Here is a 13,081-nt window from a genome sequence, read left to right on the forward strand (position 1 = left end):
GAAACATGCTATTGAGGTGGTTTGAGCTGGCAATCCTGCTCAGCTCATTACTGAAGAACGCAACATTATCTCCATTATGCAAATCTTTACCGTATTCTGTAGGTTAGTAAAAAATGAGGCCATGTTTCAGTATGCATTGAATTGCTGAGCTGAACTAACGTTCCTTACAGTTATTCCTAAGGTCTATCTAATCATGTTTCTAATTAGCTTTGAGAGGAATGAACAACTTGTTTCTATGACAGCAAGGAACTCAATGACAGAATAAAAATGGACTTACATCTATATTTAGAAGAGTCTTTACCTGAAAAGAATTTTCCCCAGCTTGCTTAAATTACTTTTCAGAAATAAACTAATCTTTCCTGTACATTAAGCTCATAAGCACCAAATTTTGCTCAAAGATTATACTTGGACCTTGCGGGAAAGATGATGGTCACATACAAACTCCAAGAAATTTGGCACACTTCACCCAACTTCATTTTTAATACAACTTAGAAGCTCTATGCAGAGCCTAGGCAGTGCTGTCACCTGCTTAGCTCTTCGCAGTGTGGTCCTTACACTGAACCATGGATCACAAAAGTAAGCATACGAATACGTTGTAAAACAATGCATGGACACAGCATTAATCTAAACTTGACTGCCATGCTCAGAAGGGACAGCAAAAATTATGAAGATTTCAAAAGTGAGTTTTAAATTATTCCTTCTATTTACTGGTTGTGGTCATGATGGGCAGTGGTTTTGTCTCTGGGGAAAGGTAGGGAGAGAAAAAGGTTATGCATTTTACAAGAACTTTATGTAATACATGATTAATTTGAGTTTTAAATGGTTGCATAAAAGACCTTGGGTTACCAAGATGAAGAGCATTAGTGAAATGTAAATTGGTATTGAATTAAAGATTCTGTGCAGACTTCATTGCTGCAATGAATCCTGTTACGAACAGACCAAGGATTAATTATATCCTTTACTGAACAATAAAAAAAGCCACCCAGTTTAAAGGCAACACAACATTCAGTGATGACTATTGATAAAGTGCCATTTTTGACCCAATGATATGACGCAGGTATTGAATAATTTACCTTGAATGTAGCAAAGGCATCTGAAGCTATATCAAATGTTGACATTTCCACATATTTAAAAAAGTCTCTGAACTGCTCTGAAAAAAGTATTATTTTGGCCAAGGGTTCATGCCGGATACATTCTCTCAGCATAATTCCACAGCGTAAGGCAATATTTGGGGATTCATATCTGAAGAATGAAAAGAAACAGAAAAGATCAAAACATAGAAGATGAAAGATAAAAGGGCACTTTTCCAGTAATGGGGAACTTTGTAGTATAGGGAACACGTGCCCCAGAGGGCACACAACACACGGATGGCAGCTCCCAGTCCCAGTACTGCAACCAGCTTCAGGACCTCAGCCCAAAGCTAAGGAGCAGACACACAGATAAGGCTGCCAGTGTTTCACTTTGCAAAACCTCTGCCTTCGCAAGCCAAAACACATTTTGGTGTGTAAATATGCATTACACCTCTCTGGAAAGACTGTGGGGAGTGTGTAATGTTTCAACAGAGCTCCTTCACCCTTTTATATTTATGAGAAAGCGAAGGTCATACAATATAACAATATCCCTTTTCAGATTTAATTCTGAGCTCCTCAGTTTATCTGAGAAAAAAAATAACTCGTCATGACCATCCATCACCTCCTACTCTTCTTCTAGAGGATGTTGCTCTAGAATATTAATGTCTAATGAGGAAGGTAGGAAGAGTCTATCCCAGCAGTCTATACAGGATTAAGTTTTCTGTAGCTCTGAAGATCTTTTTTGCAGTTTAGGAGGAATTCTGCTCAATCCCTCCTCTGCAGAGGCTACAACTTTGTTTAGGAGATAAGTATTCGTTCCTCAAGTTACAATCCTGTTATGGCACACACATTCAACAGGCAGGAGCCAGCACACTTCACAATCTTGGAGAGGGAGGGAGGGGGGTAGCAATTCAGATTATTTTCTAGTTCTATAAAGTCTTGATTTCTTTAAAACTGAAATTGATCTGAAACAAAACTGGTAGAAACATAATTTTTTAAAAAATCCAACATTCAGGAATGACATAAAATGAACTTCTTCTTGCAATCTTCAGTTATGTGAAAGTGGTGAAGTCCAAGGGGACAGAAAGTCCTTCTGTTTCAGTAACCTGGTTATACTATATCAGAACTGTGTATTATCACTCAGAGCTTATCAGCATCATTTTTCCCTTGCACAATTAATTCCTATCACTAGGCCAAAAGAGAAGAAAAAAGAAGAAAAACACAAAATGCCATCTGTGCTGTGAGTGAGTGGGCCCTCAAATTTACCACCAGCTTGCAATTTAAAAGAATGGTAGTGTTTTGTGAGCATACCAGAGCGGCATACTTCAACCTGATGTCAACAATAGTTGGCTTAACGAAAAATGAATTACTATTCCAAACAGGCAAAACTTCCCACCCTCAAGGAAATGCAGGCACTCAAGCCCCTATTTGTTTCCTTTAGGGAAACATTTGCAAACATGAATTTATAACTCTTTAGACAACAGAGATTCTGATGTTTCCTGTTGAGGTATACCTCTCCTCAGCTCCATTAACAGGAATACTAATTTTCAAGGAAAAAGAGGCGGAGTTGCTCCTAGGAGTGCAGCCAGGAAAATATTTAATAGTTGGCTAAGGAATATTTTCCTTGGAATAAAAGCAATTTACATTGTTTCCAGCACAATAACTTTTAAAAACATAAGTATCAACAGAATCATTCTTAGTCAAATGCTCCATTATCTGGAAGTGGGTTACGGACCTTTGGGTGTTCACGTAAGTGAGGGAAGTTGGGTTGGCTCTTGGAATACGCCTGGAAGAAGGCTGCCCAGCCATAACTGGCATGTTCTTTGCACCCACACTTACATGCAAAGCCATTAGGCAGGAATGATAGAAATGTGTTTCAAAATCACTTCTAACGAGCAAAAGAAAATGCAGCAGTAAAAAATATTGAGTTCTTCTCTGTTTGGATGTACTTACAACCTAAAGAAATCCCCACATACTGACTACAGGGGGCAACCAGAAAAGGAAATAATGGACTTGAAAGATTTCAAGATATTTGTGGAGGCTGAAAGAGGCAAGACTGAGAGCAGAGATGCATCTCAGTGCAACGGGAATCATACTTGCATGGCTAGTGCAGAAGATGGTACAAGGTAAGGAGGGTGGGCAGGCAGGCGATCAGGAAGGCATCGAGACTGGGAGACACAAGGTCTTGACAAACAGCTACAGTCTGATCTGATTTTACACTAACTTCAGCCAATATACCATTAAAGCTTTAAGTGCACTGTGATAAGAAGAGGTCATCACAGAACAGATCTGGGCAGTGACTAAGTACATTAGAGATAGCATGTAGTATGACACACATTCACAAAAGAGCTTACAAATTTGTCACTTGTGAGGAACAATGCAAGTGCCACAAACTTCAAGTCCTCTACAGTCACTGTACTAGAGGGAAAATACTTTAAATTACAAAGGAACAAAGTTATTTCTGGGCTAATGCAATATGCTGACACCAGAGAAAAAAATTGGCCCAAATATGTCCAGTATTCTATATACACCAAACATTGTATTCATCCGAAATCCCACTCATACAAAAAGCCCGCACACACAGAAAATATGATACTATTAAAGCAAGTCCTCATGCAGCAGGAAAGTCAATTAACCTACCCAAAAAAAGAAAAAAAAAAAGTAGTGAACTATGTGCTGTATGTTTTTCTGAAGTTGAGAGGCTGGAAGGAAGTAGCCAACAAGTAAAACGAAGCCTAAAAGGTAAGAACAGTTATCTCCAGCTGGCAGTGCCGCTGGAGTATTAGGCAGGAAACACTGGGCGGGAGCTCCAATTCAGGATCCTTCCCACTCAACAGAGCTCACATTATGCAGTGAAAAAGCAATCTTTTGTTGGTGGTGTTAGGAACTGACTGTCAGGGGGTAGAGGAAATTTTGCATCCAATACAAGTAAAACAATGACAACCCTTCACAATAGTCCTGAGCTGTTGCTTTTATAATCAGGGTAGACATTATTTTTTTCTCTCTCCAGATAATGTCATGTAATAAACACTGAATGGTACAAGCCAGCCAAATCCACTTTCCTTCCCTTTAAGTAGATTTTTATTTCATATATTTCATTTAGCATTAATGTGCTGTAGGTACACATCTTAAATACTGTTTCTAGACAGTCCCAGCAGCAGGGCATAGGCAGGTAAGTGTGTTGGGTTTGTGTGTGTGTGACAGGGGGGTTTGGTAGCAGGGGAGGGGGCTACAGGCATGACCCCCTGTAAGAAGCTTCTTGAAGCTTCCCTGGCTCCAAGTCGGACCCACCTCTGTCTAAGGCTGAGCTAATTAGCAACAGTGGCTGTGCCTCTGTGATAACGTATTTAAGGAGAGGAACCCGGGAGGAGGAGTTAGAGTTGTGAGGAGGAGCTGTGAGGGAGACACCTCTACGAACACCAAGGTCAGTGGAAGGAAGGAGGAGGAAGGGGAGGAGGTGCACCAGTGCAGAGACCCCCCCTGCAGCCAGTGGTGAGAGAGCAGGGCCACCCCCCTGCCACCAGGAAGGTCACCAGTGGAGCAGATTCCCACCTGCAGCCTGTGGAGGACCCCACGCTGGAGCAGGTGGATGCACCCGAATAAGGCCAGGACTCTCTAGGAAGCCCCCACTGTTGTAGTTCCTGTAGCTTGGTGCTGGAAGGACTCATGTCAGAGAGAATTCATGGAGGACTGTCTCCTGTGAGAGGGACCCCACGCTGGAGCAGGGGAGGAGTGTGACAAGTCCTCCCCCTGAGGAGGACAGGGGCAGGACTGACTGCACCCCTCATTCCCTGCCCCCTGTGCTGCTGCAGGGAAGGAGGTAGAGAAATGAGGAGTAAAGCTGAGCCTGAGAAGAACGGAAGGGTGAAGGGAAGGTGTTTTTAAGATGTGGCTATACTTTTCACTGTCCTACTCTGTTAAGTGTTGTTGTTAGTGTTTGAATTAAATTGATGTTCTTTTTCTTTCCCTAACGAGTCTATCTTTTACTGGTGACCATAACAGGTGAATCATCCCTTTCTATCCTTATCTCTATTCCCAAGCCTTTTGTTATATTTTTCTCCTTCCCATTCCTAAGGGGGAAGGGGTGAGTGAGCGGCTGTGTGGTGCTCAGTTGCCCTCTGGGCTCAAACCACTACAGTAAGGCAGTGTCGTGTTTGACATCATTATGCTGTTCTGCAGCAGCTGCTCAGATACCATCAGCGTGGGATAGGACTCTCTTCTGGACTACTTGTGATAAATTCAACAGCACTTTTTAACAAGAAACCCCAGAAATGGCAATTCTGATACACTGCAGTGCTGTGAAGAGATAGGCAAGAAAACAAGAACAAGGAGCCTGAGGACCATACTAACACAGATACACTGCTAAGTGCAGCAACAATCTCAAAAAAAAAAAGCCCTTAAGTGATGCCATTTAAATACATCCACTGTCTCAGGTCACCTACAGTAAAATGTCTGTCAGCAGCACATATGCATAACAAAATTTTTACAATCGTCTTAATATTCTCAGTTGTTACAGATGCAACAGAATATCTGGGACACGATTCAAAAATATTTTTTAGCTTTAAATAAAGCCCAGACGTATGGTAGTGATACAGGTGCAACGCGCAAAAACAAAATGAGTGAAAAATCAAAAAAGCAAAGACATAGAAAAAGAAAATTATTATATCTATATATGAAATTGAAAACAGTTGCACAGCTTAACGACAACAGAGATAATTATCACCACCATTCTGAAATGACTGGTTTGAAATTTATATAAATGGTGAATTTTAATGAACAAATCATACCAAAAATCATTTAACTAGCTTACTGGTTTCCTTTCTGAGGAAGCTGGCATTTAGTAACACAAAATAAGTCAAGAGTTTCAAAATTAAAGCTAAATCACAAGAAATCATTATACTTGGAAGAGCAAGTCCTAGCTCAGCCCAGCCACCCGCCCAGGCTCTGCCTGTGAAGAAGACAGCAGGTCCACACCTTCTCCTGTCCCAGCAGCCAAGAGCTTTGCCACTACATTCAACCACAAGCTCACGATTCTTAAAATCCCTGGTACTGACTAGTTCTCTTGATTACTTTTTTTCCTACTCAGCTGTGCTGGAATGTGGTCAGTTTTGAAGGAAATAACTATTTTAGAGGACTCCTGTGCCTATCGCTCTCCTGGCTTGGGTCTGCCCCGGGAGAGGGAGGAGGCTGGATGATGGGAATTTTACCCTTGGGGCTGCAGACTTCTCATGCACAAATCTTAGATGGTGCTTAAGTATTTTCCTAACTCTAGCTGTGGAGCAAATGATAAAAATGTAAATCTTCAACCTCAGGAGCAGTAAAGACACTTAAAAAAAAATTAATCCTCTTAAAAACCATTAGTTTAAAAGGCTTATATAATGCTTTTGCATGGCTGTTACTAGTGTGACCAAGCACCTACTATTTGAGTCTACTTGATTTCATACTGATCAGCTAATAAATGCACTTTTTCTACATCAGTTATTTAATCCCAGTCACATACATTCTCCTTTCCTTAGGGAAAAACAAAAACCTAAAGCCAAAAAAAAACTGAGCAGAAAACAGTAGACTACAAGGGTTGGAAAAGCAAAGCTTTTTGCTGAATGGAAGGTGCTTTTAGTCAAAAATAAAGGGGACAGAAACCTCAAGAGTTTCAGGCCAACACTTGAGCACTCCTGTATCAACTACAGCAAATGTGCTTTCCACACAGCAGTCTACTACACCTCCCTGGTCAATTTACCTGGGGAACCACTGGGTTACAGCTGAGCACTGACTCTGAAAGGTTAAAAGACTCACAAAAAAAAAAAAAAAAAAAAAAAAAAATGCTGAAAGTTATGGAGTTCATTACAGAATTAATTTGAAGTTGAAGTTCACATCTAGTACAAGCACTGGAGAAGTCTGTCCCACAGACAGGACTATTCTTTTTATGCATTTTTGCCTCTCTCTGTGCTACCACACAGTGGTCCAGTTTGACTCCAGTTATTTATAGACAACACTATATTTCAGTCCTGCAATGCAAAAAGGTCTAAACGAAACTCAGCAGTCATCAACAAAGCTACAGAAGAGTTTAGGGCAAGAACTGAAGTACACATCATGTGGGGAGCAGTCAAAAACCATCAGCACATAATTATTCCAACGTGAAGTTTGATGAAGAAAGAATGACCAAATAAAATAATCCAGTCATTAAAAAGTATACAGTTAAGTAGAAAGTCAATACGAAAGAAACAAAATAAGAAACCTGAAACAAAATTTCAAAATACTTTTTTTTCTTTTTTTTTTTGTAATCTAAAAGTGAGGAAGTAGGTTAACTGCAATGCTAACATGTTCCAGGCAATGCTCTTTAATGAAAACCAAATTAAAGTACCTACCCTTTTAGAAGCATGAATAGGATATGTGGATGAGCACTAATATATTCCACAGTAGGGCTCCGTGTGCCAATCTGTCTTCTCAAGATGTTGTTAAATATCTGGGAAACATCCTTTTTGCCCTGTTAAAGAAACAAAATATATCTTCAACTAGAAAGACATGAACAAATGATAATTTACTATAATCTCCACTTAAAGCAGAAATGAAATTGAAAACAAAACAAGTCAGACCCACCACCCCATACTTGCTGTTTCTTTCATGCCACAAGAAGGCTTCCTCCATCAGGTGGCTCTGAAGACTACTAATCCCCCCACTCCCATTCACATCTTTCTGAGTTAAGATGTGCATCCCTCTTATTCTGTCAAGCAAGTTCCTGGCTATCTTAAATAACATTAAAGTACCAAAAAAGCAAGCCACTACCCTGAGCCAAACATGCTTTTGCAGTGTGTACTATTGCTCCTGCAGCCTCCAAATTTAAGTTGTCAAGCTAGTACCAAGTACACAACCCCACAGCCTAGACTTACAAAACTAAAGCTTTTCATTATTCAAATGCAATCAACACCAATTGTGCATGCATTTTTGAAAATCAGGGTTAAATTTAAAACTGTGCCCATTATTTCACCATAAAAAATGAAATAAACACAGCTGATAAAATGGCTGTGTCACATACATGTCTCTGCTTTAGTCACAACTAAGATCCTTCATTTTGTCCTAATTTTCTCCTGTATACACACATCTGCACAAACAAGTTTTGTCTTCAAATGCTTCCCTGTGCAAACAGCTTTTCAGAAGGTCTTTCCAAATTATGTTCTATTCAACCACAGGGTTTGCCAATACGTCTTGCATTAGAAGTCCTCTTCCTCCCCCACTGCTTTCTCCCCTGGCCACGGGAGAAAAACTGATGTGTGAAATTAATGGAGGCAGGAGACTGCTGCATTAATGACCAGTAACCAAGTCACTGAGTCAACAGCAGGTCACTATGCACAGAGCAAGCTAAAGCAAAAGGTTGCTTATAATCTGTACATGCTCATTGATCTGTCTCAAGAGAACAAACATTCCTTGGCGGAGAACATATTGAACGTTTGAAGCCAAGGAGCAGATAGTTTCACACAGAGGGAAATTCCCTGGTTTCACCTCTACAAATAAATCACTGCTGAGAAACACAAAATATTCTGCTTTCCTACTCATTCCAACCCAGCTGGCTTGGAGACTTGGGGACTCAGGGAATTAAATAGGCGAATCAAATTAGAGCAGGCCAGTCCATCTGCCTGCAACACTTTTGACCCTCAGACATTCTCTTAATTAGGCTAATTCTTTATAAAGTCATCCCATTCTCCCCTATCTTTACAACACCCGTAATGTATGCCTGGAATCTTGTGATCCCCAGCGGCTTCAGCAGTTACTCCAAGATGAAAACAATCCAGACAGAGAAGAGCTGTTGAAAGGGTGAGGTGAAAATGGCCAAAAATTAAGTGATCCTCTCTGCTCTGCCAAATTTTATATTAGTTACTTAATATCAGGTGCACTGCAGCATTATATCCCGTAGAGGAGAGGAGATTATTAGAGAGAGAGATCTAGATCTATTTCAGAGAGAAGAGATCTATATATCCAGTTATATCCAATTTTCTAGAGACCAGCAATGATGAAAGCCAGAGAAGATGGTCTCTCTGGGTTCTCCTGCAGGGAATGGAGGCAGATAGGACGGAACCAAGGCAGACTTCCCTCACCAGCAGATATTTGTAAAAATTGTAGGAATACTTTTGCAACACTTCCTACTTCAATCTGCAATTCGATTTTGCCTTACAATGAAATACATATGGCCACTGAAGCACAAGAACAAAAAAACTGCAAAGGATGCCATTATATAAATAACAAAATGCATGATACCTATACCATAATTTAGCTCGTGTTTCAAGACAAAGTAAGGGAAAGCTTCTAACACCACAAGTCCTGGGCTTGTGGCTACCCACTGCCTCTTTTAGTGGCTTTACAGCTTGTGAACCTTTAGGCTTACACACAGTTGGTAACATCTGCTTTTTTAGTTGACTGTTTCTGTATGCACATTTTCCTCAGTTCTTCAAAGTTCATCAGTAAATTTCATATTTTAAACTTCAAAAAATCCAGTCTGATCTTGATTCTGGGCTCCTACCCAAACCCAACTTTAGTTCTTCATTACAATATCATCACCAAAATTATATCTTGTTTCTTGAGAGGCAGAAGCAATAAATCTGTGTTTTCTATAGATGTGTGACGGACGTGTGCAAGTCTCCCCTACACACACGCTCGCCCCCAGTCACACATGCTGTAAGGGTACTGGCAGATGAAACACAGATGAGACAGGACTTGGGTCTGTGCTTCTGCCTTTTTCTCAGTGGGAGCATTAATTCTGGTCTCCCTCTAAACAGCCATCAAGTTTCATGAAGACTTTGAAAACACATCTTCAAAGGGAAGTACAGTCGTGCAAAACTGGGATCAAAGTGGGCAGCAGCGTTTTTCAGGAGGAGACAGAGAGTCAGGATAAGACAAAGTAACGTACGTAAACAACGTACATAAACATTCCCTTCAGAAATCAGATTTTTAAGGAATTTATGATTTTGCTTTCTACTATTACATACATATCCAAAAATTAATTTGCATGTTATGAAGTCATTAAATTGCTTGTTCAACAAAGAAACTAAGTGCCAACTATGGCCACCAATAAAACGAAATGGAAGCAGAAAAGTTGATAAACTGAAAAAGTCAATGGGAATTTGAAGACAAGCACATGCTCTTACTATGCTCTTGTTCAATGAAATTTCCTTCTACTGTTTTGCCAAAAGAGTATGTATAACAGCTTTGCTAAATGCTTCAAAAGGTTTTATCAGGGAAAAATCTATTTTGCAGTAAATTATTAGAATTGTTTGTAATAACAATAATTCAGCAACAGATTAGGTATTTCATTCACTATTTGCATTTGAAGACTGTGGGTGCAATATGTCCATACAGAACTCATCTGACAAAAGCAATGCAGACTGACAGGTAACTAAAAAAATGCAGTATGTTCCCTTCTGTGGTATATTTGCTAACAGTATCTTCTCCTCCTCCCTCTCCTTTTTTCTTAAAAACAAATAAAATAAATAAATTACTGGATTTTTAGGGGGGTTGGGTTTTTTTTCGTTGTTGAGGTTGGGGCTTTTTTTTGTAATTAAGACATTTAACAGTAATCAGGGGTGACAAGGAAAAGACAAATTAAAGGATCTCAATAAATTCTAGCACTGAAAAAACTTCCTGAATTTATGACCTGAGGAAGAGTGACAGGATTCCACTAAAAACATTTTCAAAAACTAATACAAAATAAATAAATCAGTCCCTTGAATCCTAGTTTTACTGGGATTTTGGGGAAGAAGGGGAAAAAGAAAATCTCCCATCATTCCTCCCTTTCCTTAATTTACTAAATGGAAAGAAATGTAAAGTAACTTCAATAAGGGGAGAAAACTTCCACAAGAAAGTCACTCCCACAAAAGATGGCTCTGAGAGCATCAGACGATCTCTCCAGGGAAATGGTTTTACATTTAGCAGCCACTCTGCCCTATACACGGGGTACTGCTCTGGATTCAGACCTCAGCAGTGAAGATTTCTTTCCTGGGAGCTGGGGATTTCTCACTGCGTGGAGATACTTGGACACTTGTGATAATTCACCAGCACCCGGGAGCCATAGAAATTGCAGGACTCATAAAAGCAGTCCCTGGGGACCACTATCCCAGCTGACTGACTGGGGACCACAGGAATACCATAATGAACCTGCCCGTGACAGTTTCTTCCCAGTCCAAGGTCATTTAAAGAGGTTTATATATATATATCTTGAATTACTGCAATCTTTTCTATCATCATAAGTCTTCTTCTCCTTACTCATAAGCAAGTTCAGTTGTCTTAGTAGTTGTCTACTGAGTTTTTGGCTTTAACAACAAAATACATATGGAATACATAATTTTATATATAAATATATAATTAAATAATGTATTTACATGTATATTCACTTTAATCTTTCTGCTGGCCAAAAAAAGAGTTGTATTTCTTTCTTTTAATCCAAAGAATTAACTGGGGGCAACCCAATTTATCTTGCTACTTGCTGTCAGTTTTTAACACCTTTTTCAACTCCTTTCCTCTCAACTAAACTATCCTAATTTTTTCAGTCTTTGTCACATGAGATTTTTCTGTGCTTCCAACTGTTTTTATTCCGTGTCCCTGGACCCCTTCTAAATTGGACACACTCTTCAGAGATGGCAGTAGGCTCTAGCTGCACTATCCCAAAGTAAGAGGTTCATCAACGGCAGCTTACAAAGTCAGTCATAGACAGTATTCTCAGCATCATTTCCTATCTTGTTTGTATACACATGGCACTATTTCTTTATTGGTTTTGTTTTAATAAAGATATAAATCAGATGCATTGCATTTACTTACAGTATATGAGCACATCTGTCAGGACACTGACCAATCTATAGCAGCTACTTTCTTCAGCATGTGAAAAACAGTTTCAAATGCAGTAAAATTACTGACTTCAGAAGAACACAGCTCTACTCACTGACAACACTGAGATTAAGGAGATTATAAGATTTATGGACGCTGACCTACCTCAAAATCTATCAGCTGCAGGTTGGCAATAAGTGTCACTAGAAGGCCACTGTTGTATAGCTCTTGTGCCAGCTGAGCCACAATTTCTGTAGGTGGCTCCTTGTCTGTGGTCCCACACAGAATTTCCTTCATTGCTTGCAGAGATTTTGACACTTCCTCTGATGCCTGGTCACCAGTGGATATGGGTTTGATTTAAAAAAGAAGAAAAAAAAATTGTTTTATTTTAAAAGACGAGCAGTTCAAAACAAAAGCTGCTAACTGTATTTACAAGGATTGTTATCTATTGTAAAATGGTTTAATAGCCATTGGAGCTGGGCATGCTGGAGCAGCCACACTAGATCCTGCAGGTCCTACACAAGCATATAGATATATTCAATTTAAACATGGCATGTCATCCCTTACAGACCACAGGCATAAAATAGGGACAGGAATGCAATTACCAACCAGTGTCAGCATGATCCTTTACGGGTTTGGAGACAGGCACTGCCCTGCAGAAGCAGCAGCACTTTCACCATCGCTCCCCCTGTCCTCCCCAGTGGGCCCCATCAACACATATGGGGCAGCACGGCCATTGTGTGGCTTCCTCATGAACTACTTATTGATGGACTGTCCCTGCTCCTCTACCAGTAACCCAGATAAATCCTTGTATCCCTGTCAGCTCTGCATTGCCACCACTTATTTCTCCTCATCATGTGTGATTTGAGCAGAACCTTCCACAAGGAATCTGCCTACCAACTGTGCAGGCACTTCAGTCTCAGATTGGGAAATTAATTAAATTGAGCAATTTGCTTTAGTAAAGCTCCACAGCTGCCACCAAGTGAACTAAAATAAGTCTCAACTTTTTTCTCACACCTAGAGTGTACCCACCTGTGTTTCAGATACCTAATGTAGAGGACAAATCAGGAATTACCTTACCAAAATATCTTGACCAGAAATTTTACAACAGGAAAATGAAAGGCAAACAGGTATAAACAGGTAACAGCTTAGCAGTCGTGGCCATCAGCAGGTTCAAATCAGATGTGAATGATAATGTCCCA

The 13,081-nt window shown here is 40.0% G+C and overlaps 1 protein-coding gene across 4 annotated transcripts in view; it reads right to left on the reverse strand.

Moving 5' to 3' along the window:
- The window catches only part of CAB39L (calcium binding protein 39 like), a 65,424-nt gene that overhangs the window by 14,548 nt on the left and 37,795 nt on the right, over positions 1-13,081 (reverse strand). For all 4 annotated transcript variants that reach the window (XM_074913155.1, XM_074913169.1, XM_074913146.1 and 1 more), the window contains 3 exons: positions 12,045-12,209; positions 7,436-7,554; positions 1,074-1,242 (listed from right to left, as the gene is read on the reverse strand). In XM_074913155.1, the coding sequence (XP_074769256.1) occupies positions 1,074-1,242; positions 7,436-7,554; positions 12,045-12,209 (453 nt within the window). The remainder of the gene's footprint in view (positions 1-1,073; positions 1,243-7,435; positions 7,555-12,044; positions 12,210-13,081) is intronic.

Source organism: Athene noctua, chromosome 1 (genome assembly GCF_965140245.1).
Source record: "Athene noctua chromosome 1, bAthNoc1.hap1.1, whole genome shotgun sequence".
Classification (NCBI taxonomy): domain Eukaryota; kingdom Metazoa; phylum Chordata; class Aves; order Strigiformes; family Strigidae; genus Athene; species Athene noctua.